The following is a 19,968-nucleotide window of genomic DNA, read 5'->3' as shown; positions in this document are numbered from 1 at the left end:
TAGATCTGTCTGATTATGCACACATAGAGGCCTCTGATAATTGAAAGAATAGAGAGAACAATTACAATTGAATGAGTATTTTTCAACATGATATCTTAGTATTCTTACATTATTGACTATGAGACAGTAGGAACCTTATATTGACATTGCTCGGAGAGGTGCAAGTGAGAGAGGAAGGAGACATGGCCTGCACCTGGTCAGTTTCAGCCATAGCCCACAATCGTTGGTGTATACTATAGTATATACTCGACCCTATTGGTGCTTTAAAGGACCCCTAGCTGGGTAACGTTACCTCACTGATACCTCACACATTTCGAATGGCGTGACGTCATGACAAACACGAGGAGTGATTGGTATGTTCGTGTAAAATACGATGTTTTGATTGGTTAGAGAAACAAATGAGATTAGGGTTATAGATACGCGAAGGAACAGCTTACACTGTATTTTACAGTTCAACGTATGAATAATAACATAGTACTGACTAGTTCCATGATATTTCTCACTTCTTCAGTGAGCATAATAATTTCTTACATGTAACATTATCAAAAGCTAAATGACGTGAAAACAAAAATTTACTACTTTTGCATCATCATTTAAAAATTTCTCATCTAGCTATTCAGTATACACGGTATACTGAATACATAAATATACCACCAATGTTCTATGGAGAGATGTACAGTTCTTTCGTTTGAGGCCTTCGTGCCTAGGATGTGTGTGTATTTTTGGAGATTCTGTGGATGGCGCTTGGGGCTATTGTTTATGTGTACTACATCCAGCGGATGGGAAAGTCCTCAACATGTATATCATCGGTTGTTGCTGTTGCATCACAGGCGAAATGTGTCTTCGAGCTGTTCATGGTGACGATACGGCACTTCCGAATTCCATCAGATACAGTACGTCTTTGCCTGTTGGTATACGTGTAGCTTGGAAGAAGCATATCAATGCCAGGGACAGTTAGAACATTTACCGATCGATGTCGAAGTCGCTGGTAGCCTAGCCATCATACTTAGTTTACCGGGGCACTCATACCCCCTCATCAAGGGAAGGAGTGTGGGAGCCGTGGTAAACCTATAGGCGAAGTCACTAGCACTGATCGTTGAAGTAAGACCCGGGACGTACCAGTCGCCCCGCTCCCTTGTGCCATCCAGTGCCTATATCTGGAGATTGTTCGTTTCATTTCTGATTGGACATCATGTGGTAGAACTCCATGTAGTTGATGTGTCCGTCTCCGTCGATGTCTGCTTCGTCTATCATTTCTTCAACTTCCTGTTCGCTCAACTTCTCTCCGAGATTCGCCATCACTACCCTCAACTCTGATGCTGTGATGAAACCTGGAAAATATCAGAAATAAATACTGTTACGTGTCTTCACACAATAGTTCCTGGTTGTCGAGAATGTGCCATCGCCTTAGCGCATCTGGATAAAGCTGCTGTAAAGCTGCAATTGGAATAACCATAGAAGCTGTTTATTTGCCCAGCCACACTGCCACGAGCTAGATGGGGATGTCTAGAACTACCTAATTGGCACCGGGTTTCATCATCAAATAGAACTCGTCATAGTTTATGTGCCCATCTCCGTCTATGTCTGCCTCGTCTATCATCTCCTCCAGCTCCTCGTCGCTGAGCTTCTCGCCGAGGTTTGCCATCACCACCCTCAGCTCGGAGGCGGTGATGAAACCTGCACGGTACAGGGAGAGAGGTGTGAGGGGAACAACCATTTCAATGATCTCTTTCTACATATTGTATCTGCATCTCGGACCGCCCAACCTAAATGCTGTAGTTTTATTCATTATTTGTACCCGTATTCGCTATTGTCATTATCAGTTTTACATGTATTTTATTTTCCGTCTTTTTCTTCAGTGGTGATACTAATACAAAAACATGTAATAGTATTAACTGCGGCTACAGTTCTTCAACTTGTATGTTGTACATTTTCCTGTATTTCTTTTTATTCAAGAAAGTAGAAAAAGTAGAAAGCAGAACGTAGAGAATGAACGGAGCAGCGTGAGACCAGGATACTGCAATTGATGCATATGATATGATATATGCAATATTTTCTTTCATGTCCTACAAATGTAAGATGTAAGAAACACATCGTCTATACACTCTTCAAAACGCTGTCCAAGAGAGTGGTTTGACCTCTGACCTCCCAACATTACGCCTTGGCAGGGATCAGAACAACTACGGTTTTGGGAAACGATTTTGGAATTTGATGCACAAATCTCTTGTACATATTATTGTATTGTTTCTATGCATGTATGTATGTATGTCACCCAGGGACTCTGAAAATCAGTGCCCAGCCACTGAAAGAGCCACCCTGGTAAAAGAATACAGAATTGAATAGATACAAATACAAAGCAACAAGTTGCTCCAGTTTTCCTAACCGTCACTGATACTGAGTTATTTATGGTGGCTTAGTTTCACAGCTGCCGACACGACCTGCCTGGTCTGGGGTCAGCGGGCATGAATGCGGGGAACTCCGCCAACCCGCCGGCGGGAATCTGGTCATAAATATATCCGAATATGAACCACGGATGGAAGCTCACTCGGTCACGTCGCGTTCTGTATCACTACATTAGTCTACAATTCGGTGTCATTCTATGTTGTATGTATCGCGTGGCCAGATTATCCGGTGTGCAAATGATGGCCAACATCTCTTGATGTCAAGGATGACTTGTGAAGGGACAAGATTATTTCTATTCCCTCGAAAAGCGTCATGTTTTCAATTCTTATAAAATCTGTTAACATGTACATCAACATGGTCACCAATAATAGTCTAAATCATATCATGTATTGTTGTTGGTAAAGGAAAAGCATCCATTCATTTGCATGGATTAGATCATGTAATACAGCTCATAGCTCAAAACAAGGGATATTAACTCATAGCGACTTAACAAAACGTACGTCAGCCGGCAGGTATACGTACATCGACACTCAGCAAGGATTCAAATAATCACAGCAATAAGCGCCACTGTAAAGTTTGTTGGTGCGGCCAATTAGCAGACTAGTGCAGACACCTCATCGATAACTATCTTAATTGCCAGGGACGTTCTTTGTACAACGAATTACTGTTGCATACATTTTTAAAACATGTAATGATATCATAGATTTTATCAATATACCAATGCTAACGTGCTGCAACATTGAAATCTTACCATAGCATATTTAGCTGTGTGTATACACTAGCAACCTTAAAAGTATAGTTGGAAGGAAACACAGTCTTCAAATTCCAAGATGGCGGACCTATCAGTTTAATTGTGCACTGTTGTCCTACAGGTAGCCGGAAGGCAAAAGTGTTGTCTTCGTTATGGTGAAAGAACACACATGCTAACAAAAAACTGCCATACACGCACACAGTCTATTTATATAACTATACTCTTGAGTTGTTTTATAACATAGACGGATGGTTACATATGCTTTTTTCCGGTAACGTTAGATATTGAACGACTGGAAGTTCAGTAGGACTGATACTTGATGCGTCACTACGGACTGAAATCTTTTCGTGCTCTCAACGGTAGAAAACAAATAGAAAACAGGCATACTGATTTCAATATCCATACAGTGTTTGTGAACAATATATATACAAATCGAGGTGTTTTCACAATAAGATTTGGCGAAATTTATGCTATTTCATCCAGGTGCGAGGAGTTTAGTTATGTATTATATAGATTCTGCCCGAGGGCATTCGCTGCGTTGGTATTTCGAAATAGCCACTGATGACCAACTGATGAAGCCACATGGAAAACAAGCGGTCACTCCTGCCAATCCGAATATAAGCCCAGTGCTTTACCTCACAATCCAAATTGTACATGTACTTAAGCATTACGAACAACACGGCACTTTGTCTTTTGGAAGTATTGGCTTAAATAAAAGTTAGTTAGTGATTATACAACGTGGTAAGTTATTTTATGCCAATAGAGCCCCGGGCTGAAAACCAAAAATCTCTATTGTTTCCACTGGACATGCTTCGTGAGCAAGTAGGTTATCAACAGTCATAATGGATAGCTAAGACAACACTTCTAAAAAGGATAAGATCTGTTCATTTTATCGATGGGGGTAACTTAGGTAATACATAATGTGACGTATTCGAAGTCAATGTCAAATTTTAAGAACACAAACTGTTATTATTTTCATGACAAGTAGAGATGATTATTAAACTTGTTTTGAAAAAATTCAATGCGTATTCCAACTTCTTGACAACGAATATTTTCTCGTTGTTCCCTTAATTAAACAATAGACTGATCTACTATGCTAATGAGTGGGTTATCAGCGTGACCGGTCAGGTGAATGTTCTCTTAAGCTTTGCAGGCCTTCTAGAATTCTCCAGTCAGAGGAGCGCGGACCGTTGTCAGTGGCGGGTGTTCTCCCTAGACTTTGCTACAGCACATTGTTTTTAGACAACGTCAACGAAGTATCAACACCAACACCACACCTCACACCGGTAAGGATTTGGCTCTCTGTTATATGGGTCTGGTTTATTAAGTTATACCTCTTGCATAGAGTTTCGTTTCTGCTCGGGGAATCTGGTTTCGCTGATGGAATTTGAAGGGGGCGGTTCCAATAGTGTTGTCAGCGCCCTGTCATGTATATCGTACATCTTGTTAGGTAGCTATAGGCAGGTAGGCACTCGTCGGTCTCGTAAAACATATATGAATAGCACAGATTCTACACAATGTGCATTTTGGAAATTCTTTGAAATGGCCTGTTAAGATCTGCATCCGGTCTGTTTTCATTGATATCTTGATGATAGTAGCTAGCTATAGTTATCGGCACTTTTAGCTTGAGTGTCATCACTTCACTCATGTAGGCGTTCAACCTTTAGTCACCGAGGTTTAGTGTTAGCCTCTACCAGGCTCCACAGGTCGCTGGAAAAATAGTAGAAGAAATTGGCCAAATAGACGGATAACATACCAGAGTAGTTAGTCCGCTAAAGGGGTTACAGTAATAGGTCGCAAACTAGTGTAACTTCTTTAGGTCCTTTAGCGAACTAACTCCCCTGACATGTTATCCGTCTATTTGGCCAATTTCTACTATTTTGCCAGCCACCTGTGGAGCCTGGTAGAGGCTTAGGTTTAGTGTGTCTTTAAAGCATAGTTCCCCAGACGTGGATACATGGGTGTTAACCGTGTAAAAGTCTAACTGCGCTTGTTATCACCGCGCACTAACGTAATATTCTGTCGTCACTGCTAACTTTTCTATCCGGCACTAGCCCACAATTGTCCTGTTGAAATTTGACATCGGGCCTAGGTGCCTCTTCTATCATATTCGAAATGAACAGCTTAATTTTGCTCCGCAGTTACAACGAAATGATAGTACATTGTCAAATTGTGTAATGAACTAAACGCAAGAGACAATTTCCCCTGAAAACATGAACTATATACGCAGGGTCAGAAAAGTCAATTGGCCCGATTGTCACATGCCTTACCATACCTACTCAATCGGGCCAGTGCGATTTGTCAATATGGGGCGATTCTTTCAAGGGTACCGGTAGATGTGGTTAGGATCGGTCCTCTAGCCGGACCAGGGAAACACCCTGCATGCTGGTCCAGTACTATCGTCGGTACCAATGAAGAAGATATGCAGTGAGATTATGCTTCTTGTCACGTTACATGACATTCCACACAAAGTGTAAATTCAGCAAGCTGGAAGAGCCCTTTTCCCTTAGTCTTGTACTTAAAACATTATTTCCATGTTTTTGATTATTTTTATTGGAAGATAATAATCGATTTCCCTGCTGCAAGTAAGAATGCAAAGAAATATGTCATTCTACTTTTTGGCCAGTGAAAAGTTTGCTCGGGACAGAAATTTTTTTCATTTATTTGTTCTATAGGGCAAATAAAATTTCAAAACTTGTCAACCCTGACTACGTGATTGTCTCTTCAGCCGGGGACTGCGTGGCAAACAACAGAGCCGACACACCTTGTCGGCAGGGCGACTCGAGCGAAAGCAGATCATCTGGAAGGACTGGTCACACGAAACAAGCCGTCACCACGTCACTTCCGTCCAACGACCCAACCTCTGTCATACAGCATGGCTAGCCCGTCAATCGTGAAGGTAGGTCATATCAGACTATCAGATTTTTTTGCGAGAAAGACGTTAGTAATCGTAAGCTTGAGTGAGATCTCGACGTATTGTCGCAGAGATATTTGGGACGCTTGACGCAGGTGTTGCCAAAGTACACATACTTATCTGGTTGATTGTACACATGTAGTAACTACCAAAATTGTTACCAAAGTCGCAGGTCACAATGTAGACGCTACTTCCAACCTGAAATCAATAATAACATGGAGAAAACGGTTGCTATGTCCACTACTGTATATCCTATACCGATAGTGGTTCATACTTATCGGTTGAAATAACTACGGCAAGATAATTGCCCAGTAATTTGAAGCAGTTTTGTGCTATTAGCTGTGTCTATTCAAGCGGTTGAATTGTCTGTAAACCCTTAAAATGAAGACTATTGTAATAGTTGTCTGTATAGTCAGAATGTATGTAAGAAATCTTGCAACATTGGTGCGAAAGAGAGAAAGATGTGATCTATTTCATGTAGAACACCTTAGCACTCCTGGCATAACAAGCCATAAGGCGAGGTCGTTGTCTTTTTGTTAAGTGTCCTTTGACCCAGTAAGATTTAGGATAACTCGTGCTCGGACACAAGTGGACTGACCGGTTGTTGCGTGGTCACGTGTCGGAGTACTCGAGTACAGACGCTAGCCAAAGTGTTATTCAACGTCGCCTTGCTATCAGGACAACCTTTTCTGAATAACGCTTATCGACTAGCGTCTTACACTGACAAGATCACATGTACGTCGCCCGTCCATTTATTATTTGTGTCATTTATTACTTCTCGCATACAGTCACAAGTAAGTACAGGCAGGTGAGCGGAAATGAAATACACGGGGCAGATTCTATAGAATATTTACAGTTATGATATCAGTTTAAAGTCAAGATTTGCCTGATGTTTATGTTGCAACATATTCTGTATTTGCAGATGTCCACAATGGCGTTCATGGACATGAATCGGGTGGAGGGTGAGCGGTTGATGGCTCCCCGCACGGGACAGTTCCAGAGAACCCCGTCTTTCTCCAGTCATCCCCGCAGCCGTGGCACGACACATATTGCCTGTAGCGACTGCGGCTTCCAGGCCAGCTCAGAGTTAGACTTCCTACGCCACGTCAGCACGCACAAAGTCGTCATCGACGTTGAAAACCCGGGGAATCGCGACGGAAGGACGTCAAACTTTCCGTCGCCCTTGAAACGGATGCGAATGTCATTGGAAGACGCAGAAAGACGCTTCCAACATGGCCACGTGCACCAGGCCGCGACTGTGCACAAGCACAACGCACGGAGGGAAGAGGGTCCGGCTACTGAACAGTCTAGCACCGCCCCCCTGGACTTGACGACTAAGCCGAGACGGAACACGGACGAAGCACCGATAGATCTTCGGAAACCCACATCACCCACTACTCAGGCGGTGCTGCGGACTGGACCGATGGCGATCTCTCCAGGGCGCGGCCAGAGTCCGGACAGCCAAATCCCAGCGACAACAGTACAAGTGACCACCTCTCAACTTCCAGCAGGTCAGCGCCATGTAAACGCCCCTGTCATGCCGAGAGGACCACCTCCATTGATACAAGTCAGACGTAAATCATTCCAGTCCCATGGCATACTGCAGGTGGAATCAAGACAAACAGAACCACATGATCTGACATCTGTTAACTGTGCCTTGGTGCACCCAATCATTCAGCAACGAATGAGCAACGTACAGGCCTTTCCCATAAGTCAAGGTGAACAAATGAAGCCAGTCAACACAATGCAGCCAAGTCCACCGACGCCCGTTGTATCACCAAATATAGCGAATCTGCCTCCTCCACCGGTTGGACCAAAGGCGTCGTCTTGTCGTATCCAAGCCACCACAAGAACCACAACGCCAAGGCGGATTCTTCCCAAGCAAGGCACACCAAGCCACGATGAAGTGTCGACTGTCTCTCACCAGCAGCTGACCGCTCCGCCAGACGCCTGCGACGCGGCACCTGCTCGCTATCACCGGCTCGGCCGCGTGCCTGAGTACCTGAGGGGTGGCACCTGGCATCCAGATCAGCCAACCACCGTGGAATACAGCGTCCCAGAGGCAGGGGTGGAGCAAAAACCATCAAGCCGCTCATCCTTGGAGTGGGCATGGATGTCCGCCATTTCCACCACTATCAAACAGCAGCGGAAGAGGCTGAAACCCGGGCGCAAGGGCGGACCGAAACCCGGAACAAATCTGAACCAGCCGACAAGGAGTTTGAGGCCAAGTCCTGAAGTAACAAAACAGCCAGATAAACCACAGCAGAATGGTCCTCCAAATAGACAGAACAAACCACAGAAAGTACACAACCATGTTGATGAAATTGAGCTGGAACAAAGTCCAAGTCAAGATATACAAGCGGCACAACATCGACAGCAACCTCAACAGAAAGAGCTACACAAGCAACACCCAGAACCACATCAGCAGCAAAGTCAGGAAAATGATACAGAGGAACAGATAGAAGAGTTACAGCAAAGTCAAGGACAGGTTCAAGCAGTTGGTAATACCTACCAGGAACCTGATAAACAACAGGCAGGCGCGAAGACGACTCTGTGTCAAGATATCGGAAGCAAGCTGTGGTGGCAGCGACTTCAGGAGCTGATGACCACGCTGGGAGAGAAGCAGAAGCAAGACCCAAGTTTTGCAGGAAAGTGGTTCGAGTCCCTGTTGTCGGTGCAAGGCAAACGTTTTCCCAACATGTCAACAACGCCTGTTGAGAAAGAAGCATCAAGTGAACCGACAGTCACACAGGACGAAGAAACACCCGACGACAGTGGACACGCAAGAAGATCAACAGTTGATTCTGACTACATCAGCATGGATGAAGCCGAAGATCTGGCTCGGAAAGTTTCGATCCCGGGTCATCAGAGTGAAAATAAAGAAGAATCCACCTCTCCAGTTGATGCTGCGTCAACAGATGGCATCAATGCGAATAACGAGACCTCGCAAACAGCATTACCCATCGAAGAGGAACTGGAGACATCACCAGAAGATCAAAAGTCGAAAAATCATGAATTTGTAACCACTCCAGAATCTGATCAGGTAAAATCAACGGACACTACCACTGCCCCAGGAGACACGGCCGTTTCACCGGGACACAGCGACACAGTGGAAAAGGAAAAGCAACATCAGGAGGTGTTGAGTCAGACTCAGCCGCTGAACGTCCATTTCTTCCGCTGCACACCTTGCAACTTCTTCACCACGTCAAAGCAGAAGAAGCTCGCCCACATCAGAAAGCACAGGGAGAAGTTCGAGTGCTCCGTCTGTCTGAAAGTATGCCGCAACAAGAAATGCCTGGACGATCACGTGCAAGAACATACCAGTCAGCGTCAGCACAAATGCCCACACGACTCCTGCAACTACCGCACACCTTCAATCTCCCATTTGCAAAGCCACAAGAGGACCTCACACAAGAACACCTGCTACCAGTGTCCGCATTGTGACTATAAAACTACTGTCCAGGGGAACATGAATCGACACGTCCGGAAGCACACGGACGAAAGGCCGTACAAATGCCTCCATTGTCCGTACGCCGCCCGAGTCAGCCACCATCTTCAAGAACACATGCAAAGGCACGCAGGGGAACGTCCCTTTAAGTGCGACGTGTGCAGCTTCGCCACCTTGAAAAAAACGGATCTCGACCGACATCAGAGATGCCACACCGGAGAAAAACCGTTCGCCTGTGAACTGTGCCCCTATCGGGCGCCTCAAAAACGCATGCTGGCGCGACACGTGCTGAAGATTCATCAGAAACAGAGACCGCATCGCTGTCAACACTGTGACTTCAGCGCCTTCGACAAGAAAGACATTGTCGAGCACATGCGGCTGCACAGCGGCGAGAAGCCCTGGAAGTGCTCGCAGTGTGGCTACACCACAACTCGGAAGCGAAACTTGCTCCGTCATGTCCGAGTGCACACAGGCGAGAAGCCGTTCCAATGTCAGCTGTGCCCGTACGCGGCAGCCGACAGGAGGAACCTTTCGGACCACATCCGCACACACACCGACGAGCGGCCATACAGGTGTACCATCTGCGGTTACGGCTCCAGAACAAAGGGACAACTCAGTCGCCATCTGAAAACTCAACACGAAGTCAAACCGTACAAGTGTCCCCACTGTCCATTCACGGCGACAGACGCAGCTCGCGTCCACAATCACATGCAGAGCCACCCTCACCAGCTATCAGCTGTCTACAGTAACCTCTTCAACCTGCTGGGCACGCGAGGTGAAGAGGGCGAGGAGCCAGGCATCATCAACAGAGGAGCGAGTGATGGCCTCCCATCCCCAACGGGGTCCAACGAGTCAGTGTCATCTCCTTCCGGGTCACCCGCCTCGTCTCAGGCAGCCGACACTTTCTCTTCCGGTGCAAGTGATGATGGGAAGTGTACAGGGGGTGTCAAGTGAGACCGTACCATCTATTACGATTTAAAGATAGCCAGCCTTCTTTGTATGAATAGATTCAACTTTCATAACAAAGCTTATCAGCCATAACAGATATCACTTATGACCACAGAACTCAAAGTAATAGGGTCAAATGGACTGAATAGTACAGTATCAAGTTAGTATATATAGTTTGGGAAGAGAATTACGCGTTGAACACTTGCTTATAGGAGACTTCAGAGACAGTCTCTCTTGAAAATGATGATAAAACTAAATATGTCAAAATAACATTTTATATAAGAATGTTTGATCTGGGACTTGGGTCATGGTATGAAAGGTCTTGGGACTTGTACATATTCATTCATATAATTGGGAGAGATCATAATGGAGAGTAGTAATTGGTATTTCTGGATGAAGAAAAAGCTTTCGCTAATACATATAATTAGGTATATTTCAATATCATAATGCGATGTCTTCGATATCCTGAAGACTGGGTGTCTGTGAATGTTTTAAGGCTAACGTAACATTAATGGAATTTGTGTTCACTTAATATTCTTATTGATGTACATATGGTGCTACCCACGTTTATCAACCTGTATATGGTAAAATATCAAAAAGGAGCGACTTATTTCTTACGAATATGTGAAAAAGAAGTCAGAGGGATACGGAGAGTGATTCGCTGTTTACGTTATATTACCTCTTGGTTTGAATCTAGTGTTGTGATTTTTGGAAATATTCAAGTTAAAGCTGCTTGTATGTTAGGTGATGATACAATCGTTAATAAAATTGGGCTGATGAGACTTTGTTGTTCTGTTGTGATTTCAAACATTGAAGTCAACGGAATTCTAATGGTATTGCATGTGAGGAACAGTGATTTCAGAGATGTGAAATAATCTGGTAGCGTCGGACAAGATGGAGTCATAAACCAACCAGGAAAAGTTACTCTTCAAGCAGAGGTGATTTTAGGTGTTTTTGACGGGCTTTCTATATTGTCCCGTTTTCTTTATTTCGCCAATATAAAGAAAACTCCTAGAATCACGTCAAAAAATGCCGGAGCCGAACGTCTGCTTGGAGAGTAAAGCCCCCCTCTCACTGGACCCGCGGCACGCTGGCGGCGTCGCTGCGGTCGATCGAATTTACAAAGCACTCAACGAATTTCATTGACAAACGAATCTGTTTAAGCTTTATGTGTTTTGTTGTCTTTTTGGTCATACGTGTACTTCCCATTATGAAGTCGAGGACGCAGCGACGCCGCCAGCTTGCCGCGGGTCCAGTGAGAGGGGGGCTTTAGGAAAAGCCACTCCACCGCATGCAAACGCCACAAAACTACCTGCTAGTATCCACGTGCATGAGATATGAGTATTGATTACCTAAGAAGATGCCCTACCGTTGCCGTCTTTATCAAATACCCTGAAGGCTTCTCTGATCTCCTTCTCGTTGTCTTGTTCCCGCTGTTTTCGCGCCATAACCATGAGGAATTCTGGGAAGTCGATGCAACCGCTACCGTCTGCGTCCATCTCACTGATCATGTCCTACATCACCGGAACCGGAAATAGAAACAAATGCTTGTTGGGGGTAAACATGATTGATTGACAGTTTACGTCAGATGGTAAAACTATATGATGTACTCTACTAGCCATTTGTATTTGTATCAAGTTACATCTTTATGATCCAGATATACGCCACTGTAAACAAATACTGGTATTAGATCAATATCTGTTAATGCTTCAAATAGCCATCCCCATATGATTATACGGGACAATATTAAACTAGAAGAAAGAAAGAAAGAAAGAAGTTGGTCTCTAAAGGCACGTACTGATCTGATGATGTATCTTGTAAAAAATACAAATGCAGGGCAGGGAAGTTGATGCCTTCGTGCAACCTCCTTGCTTCATGCAACTCACTCTGCGAGCAAGGTTTAGAGCAAATCTGTTGAAGGTTTCTCTCGAATTTTTTTACGCCTGCAACATGTTAACAGTAATTTGTTACGTCCGATGATATAAATGGCGACTAAAAGTAGCCCGGTGTCCATCCGTGTACAACATATGTCCGTTTCCTATAGGCTGGCAGTATCAGGATAGACTGCACACCACATGGACGGTAGAAAACCAAGAAACCGCTGCGAGCTAATCCTTACATATGGCCCAATACATTCCTCAGCAGTTGCTGGTGTTATAAAGCATAACGGCGAATGGTCCCTTGCACGCTACAGTCACTGGCCGTTTTAGGACCTATTGACCCCCGAGATGTTGTCATACTGACCAGGACCACATAACAGCCATTGCCGTGGTGCTAATCATATTTACTACAAACAGGGACAGATCCACGATGTGTCAGATTGTGATGGATAGTCACAGCCCGAGGGATCGTCCAGTATACTTAGTGTTCTCCACCTGATATTTGTCAGAAACAAATGGTTAATGTTAATGTCTTGTGGAGCAATGATGCATGGAGCTACTGCTTTCATCTCTTTTCGAGAACCTCGAGCTCCGTATATATCATATCATATCATATCATATCATATCATATCATATCTAAACCTATAGATAATTCAAGGGAAAATTACGTACATGTACAAGGGGCGCTCAATACATTCTAGGCCTCAGCCAGAAACAAGGGTCCCAACCCAAATTTCCGGGCTTAGTTATGACGAATGAAGCTTTTTATGAATGTATACCAAGACTCAACTTATTTTGATATTGAAAATCAGTAGGTGAGAGAGAATGAGCATGTGCATGTGTGGGTCAACTTTAGGGCGCTCCTTACTCTGCTTTTTAGAGTCGGTTACAGACGAAGAAGCTCAGACTTTCTCATCTGTAACCGACTCTACTCAAATATCTCCATAAAAGATTATATGATGTTATTGAACGCGATATCCAAATTACATGTCACTTTAACGTTGTTGTTGTGGCTGATTTCTGTTTCATGAAAGTTGATCAAATTTCTCGTCGTCTGAAAAATGATAATCCGGACGTGAAGTGATATGATTTCCGTTTATATCGGGTTAACCAGTGTAGCCCTCGAGCAATAATTGAGACAACTATGCGCATAACAGATCGGCTGGTGATCATGACCCAACGAGGAGTGGTTTGGCGTCGACGCGTCACAGATGTTAAATTGTAGTAGAAATCACTTCGTCTCTAGATACATATTGTCGCAACTTCACCAAAAACATGAAGTAGAACAGTAGTAAATGAACTGAATACACATAATCCTTGTGATCCACACTAAAATTACCTGAATCTCTGGAAACGTTAAATCGCGACCCAGCGTTCGAATGACGTCCTCTAGTTCTTTTGTCGTGATGCATCCGCTCCCATCCTTGTCAAACAGAGAAAACACTTGCATCAACTCCGCAATCTGCTCTTCTGACAAAATATCCGACATCTTGTGTGCGGTGGTACTCCGTCGAACGTCTGTCTTTGAGTTCACGGTGTAGAAAAAATTGCTGAGTTCTGACCGGGAAATGTTTAAGTAACTGCTGTGTGCGTGTTTGTGGCCTGACTACAGCAGGACGAATTCGGGACCAATATGAGTAACTCGAGGTGGTCAGGAGAAGTGTGGCATGGCGGACATGCTGGCCTTTATGATCTCAGCTGTCCCTCAGTTCATCCATCTGTCGCCTCCTGTAACGGACACCGTGGTTTATGCCATGTCTATCGTGGCCACAGTATAAACAATCATCTGTCGTCAGCTTAGAACCATTCCTTTCTATAGTTTACTTGAGGTCTTGTAACGTTTGCCTGCCGCGACTTATTAGCTTTCCCTTCGGTTAGTAAACATGGATTTTAATTCCACAAACTTAAAGTGAAGTTGGCTGAAGGAACATAAGTTCAAGAGTACAGCGGAAGTAGGAACGTTTCCGGTGGTGGAAAGTGATGTCATGATTCATGTTCAGGCCACGAGGACTTCTGAGAACGGGTCCGGCGTCCTTGACGCAAGTTTGATGGCTTGAATACGACTATGGATTGATTTACAGACAGTATCATTGTGGTATTGAGTATCATCATAGTGTTGAATACCGTTGGCGCCAGTCATGATTTTAGCAGGACATTGCGAAGGGCATCAACATATTTCTGAACCGAACGTTTCGTTGATATCTAACTAGTGTGTCAGATAATCCTACAAAGAGATATCCTGACTTAGACGTGGAATCGCTGAGACTTGCACAAGAAATGTACATAACAATAATGAAATATGTAGCATTGCATCATCTTCTGAAGACTTTAGACATGACGAGGGACATTTTCAGTGTTGGAGTTCAATGACCTTGTGCACTAGAACGCGTGCGTTTGCTTTGATAATGGCGACCTGGCTGGAAAGCACAGCAATTTATCTTCCTCCATCTGTGCATGTCAATACACGTCACCGCTGCTGTGATGGCGTTATTCATTCGTCCTTATCGCACTACAACTACACCCACGTCGTGCCAAGTATCCAATAAATTAACTTCATGACGAGATTTATTGTAGGGTTTGTGCTCCAAATCTCCCAGGAATAGTATCCATTCGGTGAATTTTGGTAGCCAGGAAGCTAAAGCTATCCAAAAGGATATCGCGATTCTCAGACATACACGTATTAAACCTCCATTAACGTTTATTCACCGGGTTATGTAATTACACATAGCCGCTTCTTTAGAAAACAACGTGTTTGAGATATCCCTATATAGCTAGTGCAGCACACCCTGCATGCATACTTCACATATGCAAGTGTAGATTATACTGGTGGACGTTGCATTGGAGATCTATTTAGACGTTTTTTTTTCTGGGTGGTGGACATATGTGACCTGGGGGGATTAATGCTAACAGAGAAATAACATGTCTTCTAAAAAGAAGGGAGAGCATTTGAATAGACTTTAGAATGTGTGTGCTTCGATAGCGATTATTTCTATGATCGTAATTGCTGTCTTGCCATTGGAGCACATCCTGCTAGACGGCGCTGGCGAAAAGCACGTCGACTGAACAATTGGATAGAGCACAGTATATCGCGAGTGCGCATCGCTCAGAAAATACCTTCTGATGAATATAATAGTCATCTTTGTTGTCCACTGTTGGAAGCAGCAACAGTTTGTCATTCCTTTTGTTTTCAAAATTAAAGATGGAATAAATTGGATTTTCCCCTTTACATTTGGAGCGTTCCTTAGTGCAGCACTGAGACGTTAAAGTGCGAATGTGAAGTGTTTTCAGCCCACGTTACCTAAATGTCACGACGTCAAAACAAGTATTCTAGTATTCTACCGATGCAGCCTGTGTCCTTCAGCGCGGCAGAACTTCCTACTCAACGATTCATGAAAGCTTTGACATTATCTTTTGTCCACCCCGTGACATTTGATTCAATCCGAGCCACCTACGCTTGGCTATTTCAGAGCGAGAAAACCTTTTAAAGGCAAATACAACCCCTGAGGAGAGTGTTTTGGTTCTGCTCATAATGTTTTTCTGAATCTAAGAACGTAATTGCATTGGAAAATTGACCTTGAACCTGAACTAGAGAGCGGTTGCATTAGACAGGATCAATATTCTGATAACTTCCCGAGTACCCTTCAGATTAATTGCAGCCAGGTGTAACATGTTCTATCGCGAACAACGATTGGACAAACTTCAACTGGGGAGCTCTGAAGAAATCTTGGGTTGAGCTTAAAAATTTCCTGTGCAATGTATTTCTAGTTACAATGTACTTGTTTGTCAACTGATAGCCTTAAAATCTGGGTTTTTTTTCACTTGCGTTGGGTCAAAAATGGACTTTGATCTTTGTCAAACTCATCTCAGGGAATCTGGGTCAGATGCTGAAAATTATGTTTGTAGCGTGTGTGTGAATAGTTGTTCATCAATGTCCACCATTAGCAACTTAATTTTTCTATTGCGTTGACCCAAAAATTGACCTGCATGGAACTTCAACAATTATTCCATGGGAATACGTAAGGGATAATTCCCATCATGCATCACACCCCATGGGTCTGCATGAAGGGACACTACTCAATTCCTGGATTATAAATGGTTCATTTATTTGTTTGTTCATCTGTGAATAGTTTTTACAAATTTGGCTGATTTTGTATTCATAAAGATGGGTCTTTATATAAAACCCGCCTCTGGGGTTGTCTGTGCCTTTACCTCGTACTTCTCATCTGACGTCAAATAATTGTCGTGATAACAGCGGAATCGGCCGCGTTGCCACCAATACTATTTTGCAATCACTTCTAATCCCCTCAATATTTGATCTGGCCGTTTCTCATTCATTCTCAGAAGCTATCTTGGAACAAGAATAATTCAATGTTGAACGTGCTCGTCGGTATAATAGTCAACGTGACAGACATTGTGCACGTCGTGACAGCCATTGAATGCACGTTTGAATGACTATTTGCCGAATTTCCGATTGCCGATGTGCTATTTTGTTCACTTTGTAGCGACGAAGCAACAAGTATTTACTTTCAGAGCGTTTCAAATTTTCCCTTCAAGTCCTAAACAGCAAAAACCATACAACTCTAGGCCCTTTCCACTAAACGGCGATCGCGCTGCAACCTCGCTGCGATCTAAATTTGATTTCATAATTGGAATATCATTCAAAATGTAACAGTACTGTGACTGAAAAGATAACAAAACACACAAAGCGTCAATGATTCGTTCTTTATCTAAGTATGGACTTCACTGCGCGATCTGTTGAAAATTTAGGTCGCAGCGAGGTCGCCGCCCTAGGAAACTGAGGGATGAACTACATTCATTGAAGCTAACCAAGGAGGTTTAGCTAACCAATCACATTTTATGTTTCAACATCACCATTGCTATTGCCTCGCCCGACTATAGTTTAGCACTGATCATGTTTTCTGTGAGGCACGTTAGCGCAATATTACATTACAATACATTTATTCAATTACGTATTTATCGTAATTCTATTTTGTTCAGTAATTGTTTCCGCAGAGTGGCATAGTTGAAATTAAGTGTAGAGCTTCTCGAGTGCAGCGTCAAAACGTGGTATTATATTTTCTTTGATGTTTTAGTAGTTCTCTGCGGGTGAATTCATATTTCTATATTTGTCGTCTGAGGTCTGCATAAGGAAGGTTATCGAACTACATGTCCAGTCGTGCTGGAAATAGAACCCACAATGTCAAGTACAGGCTGAGCAGCTGCGCGAGCATGCAAGGATGTTATGATAAACGACAAGTTGTTATGATAAATGATTCCCAACGATAATGTGTTATTTCAATGGATGTTTGATATTCGGATCTACCTGTACACTACCTGATATGCATTGTGAAGCAAAGTTTGAAACTATAAGTTAACAATTTTCATTCATCTGCACTATAATGACAGTTCGATATCTCTGAGATGATGGAAAGAATATGGTTGTGATATTTATCCTTTCGTCCCCTGTGTGAGCCTTATTTTAAAAAAAATATCTAGTGACAAATTGGAAAACTGTAGGTACCTCTAACCATTTTCGTTTGCTGTGTCGGTGTGAGTGGGGTTATGGCTTCCAAGAACTGCCGCTCTGTGTTAGTTTTGCTGTTGTTATTTGTTACCGTTGTTATAAGATTTACCTGAAGCTCAGGCGTCGATATTGCTAATCCTAATCCCATGAGAACGTCTCCAAGTTCCGCCGTGGTGATCACTCCACTCCCGTCCTTATCAAACAACGAGAACACCTCCTTATACTCGGCGATCTGTTCCTCTGACAGGACAGTCGGGTCCGCCATGTCTGCCGAGGTTTTATTGTGTCATGTGGATGACGGATGATGTGGAAGGTTACATGTACATGAGGGACGCAACATGTTGTAATAAACGTAGGCAGTGATAGGGTTGCATCGCTTTCGCCCCCACCGCTTCTAGAGTTTCATGGCATCTCGGATACCGTCTGCCATGTTGCCACATCAACCCTAGTACTCTCAAAGGAATGTGGTACTGAATAGTATAGGTTGATTCTGCTACCAATATATACATATCCGCTGTATTGTATGTTCTTTTTGCTGAACGAAATATAATCAAATCGACAATGACATTATAGATATGCACATGTGCCGGAATTTTACGACTGAACTCATGAGCGCAAAAGCCTTTTGAGCTGACCAATACTAACAGAGACGAAAGAGAAGGTCAGATAAAACAATGTGCGGCCTGTGAAATTGCTAAGAGAGTATACGTTTCCCGCTATTAATATTTGGAATTTGTACAGAACATTCAAACATAAAATGCGAAGTATAACTAATGAAACACAAATGCACAGCTGCGCCAACAGTGACTATTAACCTTCATTATCACATATCCAGATGGCGTCGACCAATCAGAAGCCTCCATTCCATTTGGGTTATGACGCATAATGACGCCATAATTCTTTCAATTCTTTCTATTCTTTATTCAAAAAATCACAACTTACAGACAAAATAACATGCCTGAATGGCAATGATATTTACATGGCCTCTGTTGGTCAGACACTATATATACACAATAAAATAGAAAACACCTATATACAAAATACAATATATCAAATATATCAATATATACATCCAAGCGTTATTGCACATTAGGTGCTACTGATTGTTGTACAAACTGATTGCCTTATATAGGAATGAGTCCTGTAGTCTTTTGGTTCTAGCTGGGGGGGTGGAGATCTTGTGTTTGTTCCTGAGTGACCGACCAGTGGCTGCGGATCTACACTGAGGGGGGGGACGAGATCATGTAGGGGGTGGTCATCTTGGAGCATTTGTTTGAAGAGTTTGACAGCGGCATCCTCGCGCCTAGACTTGAGGGTGGAATGCCATAATGCCATAAAAGTCCCACAAGTGGTGTTGAATGAATCTCAAGTGGTGTTCAATATGCACAGTTTAGATATAAAGGAGTGCATTTTACTTTGGGGGGAAGTTGTTTGGACGTATATTTTCAGGGTGGCGGAATCATGTACCTTGGTGAAATTATGTTAGTAGATGTAATATCGCTAATAGATATCAAACCGAGAACAACATGGCCGTGCTTCGTACTACAGGTGCCGATGGGAGGGCAGGGAATAAAGCCCCCCTCTCACTGGACCCGCGGCACGCTGGCGGCGTCGCCTCGTCCTAAACTGGATTTGTGTTACCATTGACTTTATAATGGGAATATCGTTCAAACCGTACAAGTATGACCAAAAAGATAACAAAACACCCAAAGCTTAAAAAGCTTTACTGGAGTGTGAAATTGCTTTTGTTAGACGAAAGAACACATTACACGGTGAATCTTTTAGACAAAGTTTATTTTCTCTGGAAGGAATACCTCTCTAGATCTGTTAAACCAAAGTTCTACACTGTGACAGTTAGTCATCTTCTCTGCAATTTTACCCAGTATCTGCTTGAACTATCATCGTGACTCCCAAACCCTCCATAGCCCGATGATAATGGCAGCTCGATAGTGGTGGTGAATCCAAACCTCCACATCATTTATTTATTAATTAATTCAATTAGTTAGGCTCTTCGCGTTTCAAGCGTAGCCAAGAGTCTCTTTTAAGCTTGTTTGAGTGCTTTTAGAACAAGTGAATATGACTGTAATTGCACTTAGAACT

General features: G+C 43.3%; 2 protein-coding genes across 5 annotated transcripts; one reads left to right on the top strand and one right to left on the bottom strand.

Moving 5' to 3' along the window:
* Positions 1-61: 61 nt before the first annotated feature.
* Positions 62-18,226, bottom strand: LOC136436561 (calmodulin-like). 4 transcript variants are annotated; one of them, XM_066430620.1, is made up of 4 exons: positions 17,978-18,208; positions 11,834-11,978; positions 1,517-1,677; positions 1,218-1,331 (listed from the first exon to the last, which is right to left on the bottom strand). In XM_066430620.1, the coding sequence occupies exons 1-3, from the start codon at positions 18,131-18,133 to the stop codon at positions 1,517-1,519; spliced, it is 462 nt and encodes a 153-aa protein (XP_066286717.1). In that variant the 5' UTR covers positions 18,134-18,208; the 3' UTR covers positions 1,218-1,331. The 4 variants fall into 4 exon arrangements, with proteins under 4 accessions (XP_066286719.1, XP_066286721.1, XP_066286717.1 ...); XM_066430623.1 differs by lacking the exon at positions 17,978-18,208 and adding an exon at positions 13,684-14,185; XM_066430622.1 differs by lacking the exon at positions 1,517-1,677 and having other exon boundaries at positions 62-1,331; positions 17,978-18,226.
* LOC136436557 (uncharacterized) lies at positions 4,259-11,246 on the top strand. The gene is made up of 3 exons (XM_066430617.1): positions 4,259-4,440; positions 5,883-6,053; positions 6,991-11,246. The coding sequence occupies exons 2-3, from the start codon at positions 6,030-6,032 to the stop codon at positions 10,468-10,470; spliced, it is 3,504 nt and encodes a 1,167-aa protein (XP_066286714.1). The 5' UTR covers positions 4,259-4,440; positions 5,883-6,029; the 3' UTR covers positions 10,471-11,246.
* Positions 18,227-19,968: the final 1,742 nt, after the last annotated feature.

This window comes from Branchiostoma lanceolatum, chromosome 6 (assembly GCF_035083965.1).
Source record: "Branchiostoma lanceolatum isolate klBraLanc5 chromosome 6, klBraLanc5.hap2, whole genome shotgun sequence".
Classification (NCBI taxonomy): Eukaryota; Metazoa; Chordata; class Leptocardii; order Amphioxiformes; family Branchiostomatidae; genus Branchiostoma; species Branchiostoma lanceolatum.
Note: the sequence above shows the minus strand (reverse complement) of the source record. Positions and strands in the feature narration are given on the sequence as shown.

Coding starts and splice junctions, on each gene's coding strand:
- LOC136436557 (XM_066430617.1), top strand. CDS start 6,030: ATGGCTAGCCCGTCAATCGTGAAG. Junction 6,054..6,990: donor CTAGCCCGTCAATCGTGAAG/GTAGGTCATATC, acceptor CTGTATTTGCAG/ATGTCCACAATGGCGTTCAT.
- LOC136436561 (XM_066430620.1), bottom strand. CDS start 18,133: ATGGCGGACCCGACTGTCCTGTCAGAGGAACAGATCGCCGAGTATAAG. Junction 11,979..17,977: donor TATCGACGCCTGAGCTTCAG/GTAAATCTTATA, acceptor CCGGTGATGTAG/GACATGATCAGTGAGATGGA. Junction 1,678..11,833: donor ATTTGATAAAGACGGCAACG/GTAGGGCATCTT, acceptor TGTACCGTGCAG/GTTTCATCACCGCCTCCGAG.